This window comes from Phocoena sinus, chromosome 19 (assembly GCF_008692025.1).
Source record: "Phocoena sinus isolate mPhoSin1 chromosome 19, mPhoSin1.pri, whole genome shotgun sequence".
Classification (NCBI taxonomy): domain Eukaryota; kingdom Metazoa; phylum Chordata; class Mammalia; order Artiodactyla; family Phocoenidae; genus Phocoena; species Phocoena sinus.
In genome coordinates, this window is record NC_045781.1 from 14,999,081 (window position 1) to 15,019,817 (window position 20,737).

The 20,737-nt window shown below is 37.3% G+C and overlaps 1 protein-coding gene across 7 annotated transcripts in view; it reads right to left on the bottom strand.

Annotated features, from left to right (window-relative positions):
• Positions 1–6,865: 6,865 nt before the first annotated feature.
• The window catches only part of LOC116744573 (zinc finger protein 461-like), a 38,808-nt gene continuing 24,936 nt past the window's right edge, over positions 6,866–20,737 (bottom strand). For all 7 annotated transcript variants that reach the window (XM_032614511.1, XM_032614513.1, XM_032614516.1 and 4 more), the window contains one exon: positions 6,866–8,888. In XM_032614511.1, the coding sequence (XP_032470402.1) occupies positions 7,180–8,888 (1,709 nt within the window). In that variant the 3' untranslated portion in view covers positions 6,866–7,179. The remainder of the gene's footprint in view (positions 8,889–20,737) is intronic.

A 20,737-nucleotide genomic window follows, 5' to 3' on the forward strand; every position in this document is an offset into this window, starting at 1 on the left:
TGGAAGAATCAACATTGTGAAAATGACTCTACTACCCAAAGCAATCTACAGATTCAATGCAATCCCTATCAAACTACCACTGGCATTTTTCACAGAACCAGAACAAAAAATTTCACAGTTTGTATGGAAACACAAAAGACCCCGAATAGCCAAAGCAATCTTGAGAAAGAAAAACGGAGTTGGAGGAATCAGGCTCCCTGACTTCAGACTATATTACAAAGCTACAGTAATCAAGACAATATGATACTGGCACAAAAACAGAAATATAGATCAATGGAACAGGATAGAAAGCCCAGAGATAAACCCACGCACATATGGTCACCTTATCTTTGATAAAGGAGGCAGGAATGTACAGTGGAGAAAGGTCAGCCTCTTCAATAAGTGGTGCTGGGAAAACTGGACAGCTACATGTAAAAGAATGAAATTAGAACACTCCCTAACATCATACAAAAAAAAAACTCAAAATGGATTAACGACCTAAATGTAAGGCCAGACACCATCAAATTCTTAGAGGAAAACATAGGCAGAACACTATGACATAAACCACAGCAAGATCCCTTTTGACCCACCTCCTAGAGAAATGGAAATAAAAACAAAAATAAACAAATGGGACCTAATGAAACTTACAAGCTTTTGCACAGCAAAGGAAACCATAAATAAGATGAAAAGACAACCCTCAGAATGGGAGAAAATATTTGCAAATGAAGCAACTGACAAAGGATTAATCTCCAAAATTTACAAGCAGCTCATGCAGCTCAATATCAAAAGAACAAATAACCCAATCCAAAAATGGGCAGAAGACCTAAATAGACATTTCTCCAAAGAATATATACAGATTGCCAACAAACACATGAAAGAATGCTCAACATCATTAATCATTAGAGAAATGCAAATCAAAACTACAATGAGATATCATCTCACACTGGTCAGAATGGCCATCATCAAAAAATCTACAAACAATAAATGCTGGAGAGGGTGTGGAGAAAAAGGAACACTCTTGCACTGTTGGTGGGCATTTAATTGATACAGCCACTATGGAGAACAGTATGGAGGTTCCTTAAAAAACTAAAAATAGAACTACCATATGACCCAGCAATCCCACTACTGGGCATATACCCTGAGAAAACCATAATTCAAAAAGAGTCACGTACCAAAATGTTCATTGCAGCTCTATTTACAATAGCTAGGACATGGAAGCAACCTAAGTGTCCATCGACAGATGAATGGATAAAGAAGATGTGGCACATATATACAATGGAATATTACTCAGCCATATAAAGGAATGAAACCGAGTTATTTGTAGTGAGGTGGATGGACCTAGAAACTGTCATACAGAGTGAAGTAAGTCAGAAAGAGAAAAACAAATACTGTATGCTAACACATATATATGGAATCTAAAAAAAGAAAAAAAAGGTCAGAAGAACCTAGGGGTAAGACAGGAATAAAGACACAGACCTACTAGAGAATGGACTTGAGGTTACGGGGAGGGGGAATGGTAAGCTGGGACAAAGTGAGAGAGTGGCATGGACATATATACACTACCAAACATAAAATACATAGCTAGTGGGAAGCAGCTGCACAGCACAGGGAGAGCAGTTCGGTGCTCTGTGACCACCTAGAGGGGTGGGATAGGGAGGGTGGGAGGGAGATGCAAGAGTGAAGAGATATGGGGACATATGTATATGTATAACTGATTCACTTTGTTATAAAGCAGAAACTAACACACCATTGTAAAGCAATTATACTCCAATAAAGATGTTAAAAAAAAGTTACATACTGTGTGGTTCCATTTATAAGACATTCTGGAAAAGGTAAAAATATAGGTACCCAGAATATATCAGTGGTTGCCAGGTATTAGGGGTGGGGGAATATACTGAATAGAAAGGGGATGCACGAGGGGATTCCTTGAGGTGTTGTAATTGTTTTGCATACTGTTTGTGGTCATAAATATAAAAATATGCATGTGAAAAAAAATAATAGAAGTGTGTACATACCAAAAATAGTGAACTGGAGTAGTAACACCAGGAAGATGGTGGAATAGAGTTTCCGGCACTTGTCCTCTCATTGAAACATCAATCTGAACAACCATCCACACATGAAAATGCCTTCTCATGATCTAATACAGCACTTGAGTGGAGCACAGAAATGAAAGATATGTTGAAGAGGATAAAAAGGACAATTTTATACTACCTGCATTACCCTTTCCCCAAGCCTGTGCAATGAAGTGTGGAGAGATACACCCTTTGCATGGGGGGAAGAAGAGTGAAGTGAGCATCCAACTTTGCCATAGACCCAAGCACCAGCCTCCTCCAGTGAATCCAGGCTCCAGGAAGCCCCTACAGGTAAACCATGACTCAGAATCCAGGCCTGCCCCTGTGGACGCAGACAGCAGGCTCCATGCTGCCCAACCGAGCACCACACTGGCCCTACAGACCCAAGTACCACATTGGCACCAATGGACCTAGGCTCCAGGCCTGCCCCAATAGACTCCAGTATGAGGATTGCCCCTACGGCCTCAGACCAGGCATACCCCGATGTATCCAGACAACAGGTCAACTCCACCAAGGTCAGCCCCCACAGATTAAGGTTCAAGGCCTGTCACTGTCACAGGAAGAGGTCAGCTCCTGTGGACCCAGGCTTCAGGTCTATCTCCACAGATCCAGTCACCAGGCCAAGTCCAGTGAACCCCAGCACCAGGCCAGCCCCTACAGGCACAGGCAGGTCTACTGCACAGACCCAATTAACAAGCCCAGCCCAGTGGCTCCTGGCACCAGATCAGACACCATGGATCCAAGTTTCAGGCCTGTCCCTGCAGTCTCAGGTACCAGGCCCACTCACCTGCTAAACCAAGCACCAGGTCAGCCTGCCTGAAGGCTCCAGGAGCAAGCCTTCCCATGGGCCTCACCAGCTGATCCACCCAGAATCTCTGGGCAGCTAGTTTGCGAATCCACAAGGACCACAAATAAGCAGGGAAACATGACACCACCATAGTAACAAAATAAAGCATGAGTAACCAACCCAAAAGAAATAGAGATCTGTAAACTGCCTGACAAAGAATTCAAAATAATCATCTTAAAGCTCAGTGAGCTACAAGAAAGCAAAACAAAATCAGGAAAACAATACAAGAACAAAATGAGACAGGACAAAGAGCTAGAAACCATAAAAAAGAACCAAATAGAAATTCTATACTTGAAAGACACAATGACTACATTTAAAAATGCCAGCACTTCAGTAGGAGACTTGATCAAGCAGAAGAATCAGTGAGTTCTAAGACTTGCTGTTCATTTGAAATCACCCAGAGGACCAAAAGAAAGTCTACAGGAATTATGGGGTACCAGCAAGGTATCAATATATGCATTATGGGAACCCCAGAAGAGGCAGAGAAAGAAAAAGGGGAAGACAGGTTATTTAAAATATAAAAATAGGGCTTCCCTGGTGGCACAGTGGTTGAGAGTCCGCCTGCCGATGCAGGGGACACAGGTTCGTGCCCTGGTCTGGGAAGATCCCACATGCCACAGAGCGGCTGGGCCCGTGAGCCATGGCCACTGAGCCTGCACGTCTGGAGCCTGTGCTCTGCAACGGGAGAGGCCACAACAGTGAGAGGCCTGCGTACCACAAAATAAAAAATATATATATACATATATATATATATGAATAGAAAATGTCCCTAATCTGGAGAGGGAAATGAACACCCATATCCATGCAGCCTAAATAACTCCAAATAATTATAATAAAAGTGTCAAGAGTTGAAGACAAAGAGAATTTTGAAAGCAGCAATAGAAAAGCAAATTGTCAAAAAAAAAAAGAAAAGCAAATTGTCACATCCAAGGGCACCCCCCTAAGACTATTAACAGATGTCTCGGCAGAAACCTTGCAAGCCAAGAGAGAGTGGCATGATATCTTCAAAGTGCTGAAAGGAAAGACACTGCCAACCAAGAAAACTACACCTGGCAAAGCTGTCATTCAGAAATGAAGAGGAAAAAAAAATTCCCATACAAACAAGGAGGGAGTTTACCACTGGACCACCTTACAAGAAATGCTAAAGGGAGTTCTTCAAGTTGAAATGAAAAGATGCTAAGTAACAACTTGAAAACATATGAAAGTATAAAACTCAGTGGTAAAAGTAAAGTCAGAATACTCTACTATAGTACAGTGGCATGTTAATAACAGAACTTTAGTATAAAGATTAAAGGACAAAGTATTAAAAATAACTGTAACTACAATTTATTATTGATACACGAAATAAAGAGATGTAAAGTGTGATATCAATTAACATTAAAGGTGGGGGGAGGAGAAGTTAAATCATAGAGATTTTGTATGTGGTCAAAGTTAAGTTCTTAGCTTGAAATAAAGTTATAAGATGTTTTTTTATGTAAGCCTCATGGTAACCACAAAGAAAAAATGTGCAGTAGATAAACAAAAGATAGAGAAAGGGATCAGTGCATTGCACTATAAAAAAAAAGCATCGGGGCTTCCCTGGTGGCGCAGTGGTTGAGAGTCTGCCTGCCGATGCAGGGGACACGGGTTCGTGCCCCGGTCTGGGAGGATCCCACATGCCGCGGAGCGGCTGGGCCCGTGAGCCATGGCCGCTGGGCCTGCGCGTCCGGAGCCTGTCCTCCGCAACGGGAGGGGCCACAGCAGTGAGAGGCCCGCGTAACGCATAAAAAAAAAAAAAAAAAAAAAAAAAAAAAAAAAAAAAAAAAGCATCAAATTATAAAGGAAGATAGCAAAGAAAGGAAAAAAGGGACACACAAAAAACGAAAACAATGAACAAAATGTCAATAAAAAGACCTTACCTATCAATAATTACTTTAAATGTAAATGAAATAAATTATTTAATCCAAAGATAGTAGAGTAGCTGAATCAATCAGTAGCGTAGTTGAAGGGACTGAAAAACAGATCCAACTTTTTGTTACCAACAAGAGACTCACTTTAAGGATATCCATAGGCTGAAAGTGAAAGGATGGAAAGAGATATCCCATGCAATGGTAACCAAAAGAGAGCTGGGATGGCTATACTTATATCAGACAAAATAGGCTTTCAGTTGGAATCTGTCACAGAGAATAAAAAAGGTCACTATTATGATGTGGCCAATTCACAAAGAAGATATAATAATTGTAAATATATATGCACCAAACATATGGGCACTTAAATATATAAGGCAAATATTAACAGAACTGAACGGAGAAATAAACAGTAATACAGTATTAGTAGGGAACTTCAATACCCCATTATCGACAATGGATAGTTCATCCAGACAGAAAACACTACAGAACAAATGAATATAATGGACATACATAGAACATTCCATCCAACAGCAGCAGAATACATATTTTTTCTCAAGCACACACGGAACATTCTCCAGGATAGATCATATGTTATGGCACAAGTCTTAACACATTTAAGAAGACTGAAATCATATCAAGTATCCTTTTGACCACAATATTATGAAAATAAAAATCATTAACAGGAGGAAAATTGGAAAATTCACAAATACATGAAAATTAAACACACTCTTTAACAAGCAATGGATCAGAAATCAAAAGGGAAATCGAAAAGTATCTTGAGAAAAATGAAAATAGAAGCAAAACATACAAAAGCAGATGGGCTAAAGCAAATGCAGTTTCAAGAGGGAAGTTTATAGAGATAAAAGCCTATATTTTTTTTAAAAAAAGAAAGATCTTAAGTAAACTACCTAACTTTATGCCTTAAGAAACTAGAAAAAAGAAGAATTAAGGCCAAAATCTGGAGGTGGAAAAAAGATAACATTAGAGCAGATATAAATGAAATAAAGACTAGAAAGACAATAGAAAAGATCAATAAAACTGAGTTGGTCCTTTGAAAAGATGAAGTTGAAAAACTTTTAGCTAGTCTAATCAAGTAAAAAAAGAAAGATAGGGCTTCCCTGGTGGCGCAGTGGTTGAGTGTCCGCCTGCTGATGCAGGGGACACGGGTTCGTGCCCAGGTCTGGGAAGATCCCACATGCTGCGGAGCAGCTGGGCCCATGAGCCTTGGCCACTGAGCCTGTGCTCCGCAATGGGAGAGGCCACAACAATGAGAGGCCCGCATACCGCAAAAAAACAAAAAACAAAAAAGATAGGACTCAAATAAATAATGTTATAAACAAGAGAGAAGAGTTCCAATATTGCAGAGCAGGCAATGAAGAATTTGGAGCAGAAAGGCAGTAAATAGTTGGTACAGTATTTATAAATCCTTCTAATACATTAAAATTAAAGTAGGCTAAAATGTGGACTGATGAGAACATCATGAATCATGGATTATGATTAATCCACTTTTGTCCAAAGAATTTTTAAAATTTAATTCCTGGAAGAATACAAAAGAAGTGACAGCTATAGTTACCCCTGTGTAGGGAAAGCAGATGGTTATAGGACTAGATATTAGGGAACATTTTATTTTCACGTTATTTTGGGTAATTTTTGAACTTTTATAGTATCTGCTTTTATTTCCCATTTTTTTAAACTACAAAATTAATGTAACAACAGAACAGACACACACTTTCATGGTTGGGAATCTACCAATAGAAACATAAGAATGACAATCTAAGAATGTTTATTGCACGATCATTTCTGGTGAAAAAGAAGTAGAAACAATTTGAATGTCTACAGTAGGGAATGGCTCAAAATACTGGCATACATCCCATAGTAGAAATATTCTGAAACTTTAGAAAGAATGAGTCAGATCTACAGTATTGGCCTGGGAAAATGTCCACGATTATTTAAGTGTAAAGGGCAAAATGCCACGAAATATGTCACTATAGGGGGTAAATCCTTTCACAGACATCCAATAAACCCTTCATATGTGCAGATATGTTCGAGCACGAAGAAAGAAGCAACACACATACATATTGGTTATTTCAGGGATTTGTGGGAGGGGAAGAAATTGTTTTCATTTTATTTCTGCCCCACTTCACTGGTTTCAGTGAAAACAAATAGTTTTATAAAATTTATTTCCAGTATTGATCATTACAATAATTCAGAAATAGCACTGATACCAGAGCAATTTTTTCCTTTTAATAACTTTTCCATTTTCCCACTTGAAAAAAAAAAGAGTTCAAAGATTACTAAAATAAATCAATACTAATGAAACCCAGTATTTTACCAACATTTTCCTTAAAGAAGAAAAAAGTATATCCCCAAAAATAATTTCATGATACTAGACTTAGGATGGGGAGAGAGGAAAACTTACTGAAGTCTCAACAGTATGAAGTGTCTGATGTACATTAAATTGTAAGCCATGGTTAATGGCCTTCCCACATTCATATGGTTTCTTCCCAGAATGAATTCTCTGATGGTGTGAGAAGCTTGAATGATAGCTAAAGGTCTTTCCACATTCCTTACATTCAAACGGCTTCTCACCAGTATGAATTCTCTGATGTTGAATAAGGTGTGAATGAAGTCTAAAGGCCTTACCACATATACATTCATGAGGTTTCTCACCAGTGTGAATTCTCTGATGTCTTTTGAGGTGTGAGCACTGCCTAAAAGCCTTCCCACATTCCTTACACTCATAGGGTTTCTCACCAGTATGAATCCTCCGATGTACAGTAAGTTGTAAGCCATCACAAAAGGCCTTCCCACATTCACTACATTCATAAGGTTTTTTGCCGGAATGAATTTTCTGATGGTGAGAGAAGCTTGAGTGATAGCTAAAGGCCTTTCCACATTCTCTACATTCATAGGGTTTCTCACCAGTGTGAATTCTCTGGTGTATTGTAAGGTGTGATCGATGTCTGAAAGTCTTTCTACATTCTTTACATTCATAGGGTTTCTCACCAGTATGGAGTCGCAGATGTTCAGTAAGTTGAAAGCCACGAATAAAAGCCTTCCCACATTGCTTACATTCATAGGGTTTTTCACCAGTATGAAGTCTCTGATGTTGAGTAAGCTGTGATCGCTGCCTAAATGCCTTCCCACATTCCTTACATTCATAAGGTTTCTCACCAGTGTGAATTCTCTGATGTAGAATAAGTTCTGAGCCATAATTAAAGGTCTTCCCACATTCTTTACACTCACAGGGTTTCTCATGACTATGAAGTCTCTGACTTATGGTAGGGGATGATTGATGCCTGAAAGTCTTTCCACATTCTTTATATTCAAAGGGTTTCTCACCAGTATGGAGGTGCAGATGTTCAGTAAATTGAAAGCCACAAATAAAAGCCTTCCCACATTGCTTATATTCATAGGGTTTTTCACCAGTATGAAGTCTCTGATGTTGAGTAAATTGTGATAGCTGCATAAAGGCCTTCCCACATTCCTTACATTCATTGGGTTTCTCACCAGTGTGAATTCTCTGATGTAGAATAAGTTCTGAGCCATAATAAAAGGCCTTGCCACATTCTTTACATTCATAGTGTTTTTCACCTTTATGAATTCTCAAATGTTGTTTAAGTTGTGAGCAATGAATAAAGGCCTTCCAACATTCCTTACATTCATTGCACTTGTTACTATTTTGAATTCTCTGTTGTTTAGTAAGGTATGATGTATCAACAGTTTCTGCACATACCTTACATTCAGAAAGTTTTTCTTTAGAATGAGTTTTGTGATGACTAAAGAATAAATTGTAACTGAAGTTTTTTCTACATTCTTTACATTCAAAGATTTTCTGTCTATTATAAAATTCCTGAGTGAACAAAATATGTTGGCTAAAAATGGGCATGTGTTCATGGTTGATAATAAACTGCCTGAAATAGCCCTTCTGCTTTCCCTGTTGTCTCTCAAACTGACTTTCGCATGCCCAAATATCTCTGAAAATGGATTTCTCAGGACTATGGCTTTTAAATGGTTCCATGATAGCCCATTGGGATGATTCTGTCTCATAAATGTTTCTTTTTGGAGATAACTTCTTGGCCTCACACTTGGACACCAAGTCTGAAAGATAAGAAACACATTTTAATTGCTAGTTTTGTGTTACAAGAGAATTGAAATACCTCTGGTAGAAAAGAGAGAGAATTGAAAATAATTCACATAAGAAATGAAAGGCTTGGGGAGCTCTTAAATACCATCATGCAATTGAATGAAAATAGAGTAAGGAGAATGCAAAGAAATGAAAGCTCATGAAAGAAAAGTGAGGGCGTTAATTAACAAGTCAAGTCAGTGGTTCTGAAATTTTGATCCACATCAGAATCACCTTGGGAATTTGTTGCAATTATGGATGTTTACAAAACATTCTAGATCACCTGAATCAGAGTCTACGAGTCTGTATATTTTAACACTCTCCACCAGGCCAAAGGATTATGTGATATCTGCTAGTTGTCCCCAAACATCTATTATTCCCCTTTTGTACACTGATTGAACCCTTGGTTTTTAGTTGAGAACAGGCTGCCCAATATAAACATTGCACTTCCCAGGACCCTTTGCAGCAGAATATGCCATGTAACTGGATTCTGCCTAAAGGAATGCAGAAGTATTATGTAGTAGCATCTGAGAAGTTTTTTAATTTTTAAAAAAATTTATTTCTTTATTTTTGGCTGCCTTGGCCTTCGTTACTGCCATGGGCTTTCTCTAGTTGTGGTGAGCGGGGGCTACTCTTTGTTGCAGTGCACAGACTTCTCATTTCGGTGGCTTCTCTTGTTGCAGAGCACAGGCTCTAGGTGTGTGGGCTTCAGCAGTTGTGGAATGCGGGCTCAGCAGTTGTGGCTCACGGGGTCTAGAGCACAGGCTCAGTAGCTGTGGCGCACGGGCTTAGCTGCTCTGCGGCATGTGGGATCTTCCCAGACCAGGGATCGAACCCGTGTACCCTGCATTGGCAGGCGGATTCTTAACCACTGCACCACCAGGGAAGTCCTGAGAACTTTAAGAGTAAGCTTGCCCACACCCTATATCTGTTATTCTTCTGACTCCTCAGCAAAGCCAGCTGCAATGTACATTTGATGTCATGTCTGTCACAGATGATTTTGCAGAACAGAGTTGCCACTCCAGCCTGGACTTTAATGAAAGAGAAAATTAACCCTCTATATAGTTTAAACTACAATTATTTGGGGGTCTCTGTCACATACAGCCAAAACTATATCCAAACTAATACAGCCTTCCATTGAACTGTTTGAGACCAACAGCTACATAAAGCATTCTATGCTAACGCAATTTATTTTTCCATTTTCCCAATGATGATCATTTGGGTTGTTTCCAGTTGTTGGCTATTATGGTTAGTACTGCTATCAACATCCATGCACATTTCTTTTGGTGGAAACAGGACTCCTTTCTTCTAGGTGTGAAATCAGATGATATGCATTTGTTCAGCTTCAGTTGACACTATGCAACAGTTTTCTAATTTACAATTCCATCAAACTCTAAAAGAGTTCCTGTTCTTCATATCCTCAGCAACACTTGTAATTGTCAATCTTCTTCTAAGCATCCTGGCAGATGTGTTGTGATATTGGATTGTGGTTTAATTTGTAAATTTTCAGGCTGAATACTTTGCCATATGTTTATTGGCCAACTGGATATCTTCTTTAATAAATTGCCTATGCAGGTGTTTCGTCCATTTTTATTAATTTTTTGGGCAATAAAATACATACAAAATCCACCATTTTAACCATTTTGAAGCATACAATTCAGTAACTTATAGTGTATTCCCACTGTTGTGCAACCATCCGATCCCTAATTCCAGAATATTTTCATCATGCCAGAAAGAAACCTCACACCCATGATCATGTTCTATTCTCCTCCCCGCCCCACCCCCAGCAAGCATCAATCTGCTTTATGTCTCTGAATTTGTCAAGAAATTTCATAAGCACGAAATCATACAATGTGACCTTTTGTGTCTGTTCTCACTCAGTATGTTTTCAAGGTTCAGTGATGCTGTAGCACATATCAGTACTTCATTTCTTTTTATGGCTGAGTTATATTTTATTGTACAGATAACCATATTTTGTTTATCCATTCTCCAGTTGAGGGACATCTGGGTAGTTTCTGGGTTGTATTTTTCTTTTTGATTTGTAGGAATTCTTAATTTATTCTGGATATAACCAACTACATAATGCAAGTATCTTTTCCCACTCTGGGGCTGGCCCTTTCACTCTCTTAATACTATGTTTTGATAAACAGAAATTCTTAATTTTAAGATAGTCTAATCCCAAATTCATAAAAATATACTCATATAATCTTCCACAAGCTTTTACTATTTTACCTTTCATATTTAGATCTATAATCCACCTAGTGTGAGGTAGAAATCAAGATTCTTATTTTTCAATAGATATCAGCACCACTTACTGAAAAGACCATCCTTTCCCTGACTCTGTGTTATATCAAATGACTTTGTATGTTAGTCATTTTCTCTGTAATCCACTCCAATAAATATTTCAACTCCCATAGCTCTGTTGAAACATTTCTAGCTAAAGTAACTAACAAAATTACTTTACCAAAATCAGTGCTCAAATGCCAGTCAACACTCTATTTGACTCATTAGTAGCATCTGACACAACTGATCAATCCCTTTGCTTCCTGTATACCATATTCTCCTGGTTATCCTCCTACCGCTCTACTTATATTCAGTTCCCCTTAATGAATTCTCCTCCACTTCCTGACCTCTAAATGTTGGAATGTCCCAGAACTCAGCCTCTGGCCAGCCCTCAATCTACACTCTTTCCCTTAATAGCAGTCTGGCTTAAATACCAATAATACAATGCTAAGTCTTAAATTTATACCTCTAAAAATTTTTTTAATTATGATAAAATACACATAACATAAAATTTACTATCTTACCCACTTTTAAGTGTTTAGTGCAGTAGTGTTAATGTGCACACTGTTGTGCAACCAATCTCCAGAACTTTTTCACCTTGCAGAACTGAAACTCTGTACCATTAATAACTCCCTATTCTTCCCTCTTCCAGTTCCTGGCAACCACCATTCTACTTTCTGTTTCTATGGATTTGACTACTCTAGATACCTCAGATCACTGGAGTCATACAGTATTTGTTGTTGTTTTTCTGAATGTGACTGACTTATTTCACTTAGCATAATGTCCTCAAGGTTCATTCATGTTGCAGCGTGTGTCAGGATTACATACACACACACACACACACACACACACGACCACCACACCACATTTTGTTTCTCCATTTGTTTGTTGATGAAACCTAGATTGCTTCCACCTTTTGGCTACTGTACATAATGCTGCTAAGAACATGTGTGTACAAGTATCTGTTTAAGTTTAAGTTGGTAATTCTAGTTATAATTTTTTGAGGAACCACCATACTCTTTTCCCACAGTGGCTGAACCATGTTACACTCCCACCAGCACAAGGGTTTCAGTTTCTCCACTGCCTCACCAATACTTATTATACTTGTTTTTTGACTGTAACCATCCTAATGGGTGTGAGGTGATATTTCACTGTGGTTTGGATTTGCATTTCCCCAGTGGCTAGTGATGTTGAGCATAGTTTCATGTGTTTGCTGGTCATTTACATATCTTTTTTGAAGAAATATCTATTCAAATCCTTTTCTCATTTTTAAAACTGAGTTGGTTTGTTTTTGGTAGGAGATATTAACCCCTTGTCAGATACGTGACTTACAAAATATTTTTTCCTATTCCATAGGTTGCATTTTCACTTTATTGTGTCCTTTGATGTCTATACTTCTAGCTTTTATCTTACCCCTAAGCTCCATATTTATCACCTAATTGCCTAGTTGAAATCTTCATGTAAATATATGATAAGTACCTCAACCATAACATGTCCGAAGAGAACTTTCAAATCCCTTTTTTAGATTCATTCATACTCCAGCTTAACCCATCTCAGTAAATGCAACCATCTTTTACCAATAAGTTAAGCCAAAAGCCTAGTTTTTTTCTTCTTACTCAACTTACAGTCTATTAGCAAGCATGGTCAACTTGTTCTTTAATATATATATAATGACATAATCATTTATCAGCACCACTTCTATTACAGTCTAAGCTACCATTGTTATACTACTGCAGTAACTCTCAAATTGGTCTCCTGCTCTCTTTCTTGTTCCACTAAACACGTCATATCTTAGTGACAACACATAACTTTTGCTCTCAAATGCCTCTAATAGTTTCCCATCACATTTAGGAAAAAAAGATTCTTATAATGCTCTATAAGGTCCTATATCCCCTGGGCTCTCTCTACCCCTCTTACCAAAACGTGTAGGATGCAACTAAAGCCACATTTAGAGGAAAATCTATGGCCTTAAATGCAAATAGAAAAAATAAATTCTTAAAGTGAATCACCTAAACATTTATTTCAAGAAGTTAGAAGAAGAATAGCAAACTGAGACCTCAAAAAGTAGAATAAAGTAAAAAACAAAGATAGGCAGAATAAATAAAACAGAAACAAATATATAATAGGATTTCTGGCAAGACTGGCCAAGAAAAATAGACTACCTTACAGATTAAATGTTAATTACAAAGAAAAAAAATACAATGGCGTAACCTGGCAAACACCACCCAAACCAAGTGATCAAAGGTAACAACACTAATAATGGGACAGAATGACATTATGTGCCTCCGTAAATAATACACTGAGAAAGATAGGTCACCAATGCAATAATCCTACTAAAAATGTATAGCCTGAGTTTAATCTGGAAGAACCTACAAATATACTCTAATTGAAGGACATTCTATAAAAGTGGCCAGTATCCTTCAAAAATACCAGCCATAAAATCCAAAGAAAGGCTGAGGAACTTTTCAGATTGAAGTAAAGAGAAATGTAATGTGAGATCCTGAGTCAAGTGAAAAGGACAATATTTGGAAAATTAGTGGAATATAATACAGACAATAAATGACATAATAGATTTGGATAAATGTAAAATTTCCTGAATTTATGAAACGTAAGAGAATATCCTTGCTCTTAGGGAAGATAACTATTTAGGGTAAAGAGACTTAAATGAAATAATAAGGAAAATATGGCAAAATCTAGGTGAACAGCATATGGGAGATTTTTTTAGGTTATTTCGCACCTCTTCCATAAGTTTAAAATTAATCCAAAATAAATTTTTATTTCATAAAAGAGAGAAAAGGTACAAATAACCAATCTTAGGAATGAAAAGGGAAATATCATTACAAACAAATGCATCCCCTTACAGAGTTACATTCTACTGGGATAACATCTAATAAATGATTAGTAAATGAATTAGTAAGTCAGATGGCAAAAAAATGCTATAGAAAAATAAAGAGGAAAAGAGATACAAGGTTATAATGGAAGGTTTGAGATATGTGGCAACAATTTTCCTCCAAAAGGAATGGAGACTAAAGGTATCAGCTTTACCTCCTGAGGGGCTGGAAACTAAAGGTCAGGCACATGGGTAGCCAACAAGGAGCCCCAATACAAATTCTGGACAGTAAGGCTCAGGTGAGTTTCTCTATTTGGCAATATGCCCAAATGCATATTGTTACACACAGTTGATGGGAAAAGTTAGCACTGTCCATGACTCCACTGGGAGAGGACAATGGGTAGCTCCACACTTGGCACTCTCCTAGGCTCTGCCCTATGTACTTCTTCCTTTGGCTAACTTTAATCTGTATCCTTTTGCTGTAATAAACTATAACTGTGAGGATGATAGCTTTCAGTGAGTTCTATGAGTCCTTTTAGTGAATTATCAAACATAAGGGTGGTCTCAGAAACCACTGAAATTGCAATTGATGTCAGAAGTGAGGGAAGACTCCTGTAGACAGCTCCCTCTAATTTTCACATGAGACCATAATAAAATCTAATTATAAAAGAAAGACAACAAGAAAATCTCCAAACACCTCCAAATAGCACACTTCTAAATAATCTATGGGTGAAATTACAAGTCTCAAAGAAAAAAAATTTTTTGAAGGATTATAAGGACATGTATATCCTTTATATACATATATAATTATATATAGATAATCCATCATAATGATAATAAGAACACCACATATAACTTTACACTCATAACTTTGACTTAGAACGTAGAAGAAATATACCAATTCCTTGAAAATCACAAACTACCAAAACTCAGCCAAGATGAAGTAGGTAATCTGAATAGTCCTATAACTATTATAGAAATGGAATTTATAATTTAAAATAGATCCTGAAAAAGAAATATCCAGGTCCAGATGGTTTCACTGGTAAATTTTACCAAACATTCACATCAATTTCCTCCATGAAAGGATGAAAAGGGAACACTTCCCAACTTACTTTATGAGGCCATTATTATTCTTATACCAAAAGCAAGCAAAGGCAGCATGCACACGCACATGTGTGCGCACACACACACACACACACACACACACACAAAAAGAGAAAACTACAGGCCAGTATCTCCCATAAACTTAGATGAAAAAATCCTGAATTAAATTTTACCAATCAAATCCAGAAGTGAATAAAAGGAATAATATATCATGACTAAGTGGAATTTTTACAGGTGTGAAAGGCTGATTCTGCATTCAAAAATCAATGTAATCCATCATACCAACAACTAAGAAGAAAAATCACATGATCATATTAACATTCATTAAAAAAAAACTCAGGGCATTAAAAAGAGAGGGGACCTTCCTCAACCTCATAAACATCATATACAAAAAATCTACTGCTAACATCATACTTAATGGCAAAAGACCTTACCCCTGAATGCTTTCCCTCTAAAATTAAGAAAAGAGGCAAGGATGTCCACTATTACCACTCTTATCCAACACAGAACATATTTCTAGCCAACAAAAAGGCAAGAAAAAGAAAGGGCATAGGTTGGAAAAGGAAAAAAAAAAAAAAAGACTCTGTTTGCAGATTATATGTTTGTCTACAAGAATGAATCTACAAGGAAAAATTAGTACTAGTTAGTATTAGTACTAACTAGTACTAATAAGTGCATTGACTAACGTCATAGAATACAAGATTAACATACAAAATTGGCCGAATTTCTGTACACTGACAATGACCAAATAGAAACCAAAATAAAAATGCAATACCACTTACAAATGCTCCAAGATTAAAAAAAAGAAATACTTAGGTAAAAAATTAACAAAACATGTACAGATAATATATGATGAAAATTATAAAATGCTAATAAAAAAATCAAAGGACAAAATCTTGGAGAAATGCTGTGTTCATGGATTGGAAGACTCAACAGAGTAAAGATGTTAATTCTCTAATTTCATCTATAGGTTTAAAATAATTCCTATTTAAATCTCAGCAAGTTTTTTTGTACATAGAGACAAGCTTATTCTAAAATTTATATGCAAAGAAAAAGCCCCCAAGGATAGCCAAAATTTTTTTTGGAAAATAATATAGTGGGAAGAATCACTCTTTCCAATATTAAGGCTTACTATATAACTGCTGTAATCAAAAGTATGGTACTAGCAGAGGAGTAGTTACAAAGATCAATGGTACAGAATATAGATCTCAGAAATGGAGCCACACAAATGTGCTCAACTAATTTCTGATAATGGTGAAAAAGTAACTCAATGGAGAAGGGATAACTTGTTGAAAAAAATAGTGATGGAGAACTAGACATCCATAGGCAAAAAGTTAAACCTTGACCTGAAGTCTCACATCTTCTACAAAAAGGTACTCAAAATGGATTACAGATTTAAATGGAAAATGTAAAACTATAAAAGTTCTAGAAAAAAACATAGAAAAATCTTTAGGACCTAGGACTAGGTGGTGTTCTTAGACTTAACACCAAAAACCAAAACCAAACAAAAAAACAACAAAACCCCCTAACAATTCATAAGATTTAAAAGATGAATAAAGGCTAGACTTCATCAAAATTAACTTTTCTCTGCAAAAGACAATGTTAAAAGGATTAAAACACAAATTATAGACTTGGAGAAATTATTTCTTTAAGTCACATATCCAACAAAGGCCTATCTATTGGGTTGGCCAAAAAGTTCCTTAGGTTTTTAAGTAAAAATAAAAGACACAGTTTTCATTTTCATCAAGAACTTTTTTGAACGTATTCACCGTTTTGTTCCACTACCTTCTGCCATTTTCAGGCAACTTCCTAATTCCATCTTCCCAAAACTTTTTATCTTTTTGAGCAAAGAACTGTTCCAGGTGCCTTTTACAGTCTTCCAGGGAATTGAAATTTTTTCCATTAAGGGAATTTTGTAAAGACTGAAATCAATGGAAATCCAAAGGTGCAATGTCTGGTGAATACGGTGGATGAATCAGAACTTCCCAGCCAAGCTGTAACCGTTTTTGCCTGGTCATCAAAGAAACGTGCAGGGCTTCCCTGATGGCGCAGTGGTTGAGAGTCCACCTGCCAAGGCAGGGGACACGGGTTTGTGCCCCGGTCTGGGAAGATCCCACATGCCGCGGAGCGGCTGGGCCCGTGAGCCATGGCCGCTGAGCCTGCGCGTCCGGAGCCTGTGCTCTACAACGGGAGAGGCCACAACAGTGAGAGGCCCGTGTACCGCAAAAAAAAAAAGAAAGAAAAAGAAAAAGAAACATGCAGTCTTGCGTTATCCTGATGAAAGATTATACGTTTTCTGTTGACTAATTCCAGACGGTTTTCATTGAGTGATGCTTTCAGTTGGTCTAATTGGTAGCAGCACTTGTTGGAATTAATCGTTTGGTTTTCCGGAAGGAGCTCATGATAGAGGACTCCCTTCCAATCCCACCATATACACAACATCACCTTTTTGGATAAAGACTGGCCTTTGGTGGTTCATTCTGCTTGCCCCTGATCTCTTCCATTCCACATTATTGTACAGTATATATTTTCCATTGCCTGACACAATTTGTTTTAAAAACAGGACGTTTTCATTACGTTTAAGTAGAGAATTGCATGCAGAAATACGGTCAAGAAGGTTTTTTTCGCTATATGGAACCCAAACATCAAAGTGATTAACATACCAAGCTGGTGCAAATGATTTTCAACGCTTGATTTGGATATTTTGAGTATGTCGGCTATCTCCCATGTGGTGTAACATTGATTGTTCTCAATTAATGTCTCGATTTGATTGCTATCAATTTTAACTGATCTACCCGACTGCGGAGCATCATCCAGTGTGAAATCTCCAGCACGAAACTTCGCAAACCACTTTTGTCACGTTCGATCAGTCACAGCACCTTCTCTATATACTGCACAAAGCTTTTTTTGCATTTCAGTTGTGTTTTAACTTTTCTGGAAATAATAAGGCATAATATGCCGAAAATGTTGCTTCTTTTCTTCCATCTTCAGTATCAAAATAGCTACACAAAAATTCACCAATTTTGATTTTTTAAAAAAATGTACTCTGATATGACAGGTATCACAATACAATCTAACAAAATTGTTTTGAATGAAGTTAAAGAAAACTAAGTGCACTAGAACCATCTTACAGAAAAAACCGAACTGTTTGGCCAACCCAAAAGAATACATAAAGAACTTTGAAAGCTCAACAGCAAAAAAACCCAAACAATCAAATCATAAAATGGGCAATAGACATGAACAGACATTCACTGAAGAGGATACACAGATGGCAAATAAACATGATTTTCTATTACGGAAATTCAAATAAAAACTATAATGAAATATCATTACCCACCTATCAGAATGGTTAAAATGAAAAACTGATAACACCAAGTGCTAACTAGGATTCAGTGAAATGCATCATTCATACACTGCTAGTGTTTGGCATTTCCTTTCAAAACTAAAAATGAGCTTACCTTACGACCCAGCAATTGCATACTTGAGCTTTATCCCAGACTTATTTTCAAGTACAAACTTTTACATGAATGTAAGGAATATATATATATATATATTTACATATGTATATATATGTTCCTTACATTCATGTTATACATATATATATATATATATATATATATATATATATATATATATATAAGAAAAAAGCCAATCTCAAAAGGATACATACTTCAGGATTCCATTTATGTAACTTCATGAAATAACATAGTTATATAGATGTAGAATAGATTAATGGTTACCAAGAGTTAGGAATAAGGGAGAAAGGGATGGGTGTAGCTATAAAGAGATAATAGGAGGGAGTCTTGTGGTGATGGTACTATCTATTTCGATTGTTGGAGTCGTGATACAAGGCCATATGTGATAAAACTACACAGAGCTATACATACGCACAGAAACACACATACAAATAAGTGTGTATATAAGTAGTGAAATCTGAGTAACTTCTATGGATTATACCAATGTCAATTTTTCAGTATGATATTGTACTATAGTTGTGTAAGATGTTAACACTGGGAGAGGCTGGAGGAAGGGTACATGGAACTTCCCTGTACATTTCTTTGCAACCTCCTGTGAATCTATAACTATTTCAAAGTAAAAAACTTTTAAAAAGAAACCACCATACCATACATGCAAAAGGAGAGGCCTAGCCAGGTATCAAAAATTAGTAAAAAGAATAACATCTTACATGAAAGCAAAACATTTAGGAAAGTATATATCATTTTTCCATGTTTCACCTCTGTATTAGTTTCTTAGAGTCAACATAACAGTGTACCACAAACTAGGTGGCTTAAAACAACAGAAATATACTCTTTTCATAGCTCTGGAGTACTATGAGTTACAGACATCATCAAAGACCTCTAATTCAGCGGTCCCCAAACTTCTTGGCACCAGAGACTGATTTTGTGGAAGAAAATTTTTCCCCGGGGGCAGTGGGGGATGGTTCAGGCAGTAATGCAAGCGATGGGGAGCGGCAGATGAAGCTTTGCTCACTCTCCCACTGCTCACCTCCTGCTGTGCAGCCTGGTTCCTAACAGGCCGTGGACCAGTACCGGTCCATCAAAAGATGCAATCAACAGAGCTCAACCCCCACAGCCCAGGGGTTGGGGACCCCTGCTCTAACTTGTGGAATGAACCTGCTCTTAGCCTTCAGGACCCTATACTTTCCTAGGGTCCTACTCCTTCCTTTCTAATCAGCCCTCTACCATCTCCATCTCCTCAATGTAGTCATTTGCTTTAATTTTCACAATTTCTAATCAATTAATTTTTCCTAAATATTTTATTAGAAAATATATTCATATGTTCTCGATCCACTACTAGATTAAAAATGTCTTTATAACATTTAAAAAATGTATTCTCATCACCTAGCAAAGCAACTTATATGAATTTTTTTTAAAAATTAATACTCTGGGCTTCCCTGGTGGCACAGTGGTTGAGAGTCTGCCTGCCAATGCAGGGGACACGGGTTTGTGCCCCGGTCTGGGAAGATCCCACATGCCGCGGAGCGGCTGGGCCCGTGAGCCATGGCCGCTGAGCCTGTGCGTCCAGAGCCTGTGCTCTGCAACGGGAGAGGCCACAGCAGTCAGAGGCCTGCGTACCGCAAAAAAAAAAAAAAAAAAAAAAAGAAAATTAATACTCTGTTGATTGCATCTTTTGATGAACAGAAGTTTTTTAAGTTTGATGTACTCCCATTTGTCTATTTTTGCTGTGCCTTGGTATCATAGCCCAGAAATTACTGCCAAATCCAATGTCATGAAGTTTTTCCCCTATATTTTCTTCTAGGCGTCTTATAGTTCTGGGTCTTAGATTTAGTTCTTTGATCCACTTTGAGTTAATTTTTGTATATGGCATAAGGAATTTTATTCCTTTGCATGTGGGTATCCAGTTTCCCCAACACCATTTGTTAAGAGTACAGTCCTTTCCCCCATAGAATGGTCTTGGCACTCTTATCTAAAATCATTTTGTCATATATCTGAGGGTTTATTTCTAGACTCTCTATTCTATTCCACTCATCTATATGTCTGTCTTTATGCGAGTACCACATTGTTTGATTACTGTAACACTGCAATAAGTTTTGAATTCAGATTTTCCCTAATTATTCTGTCTAAT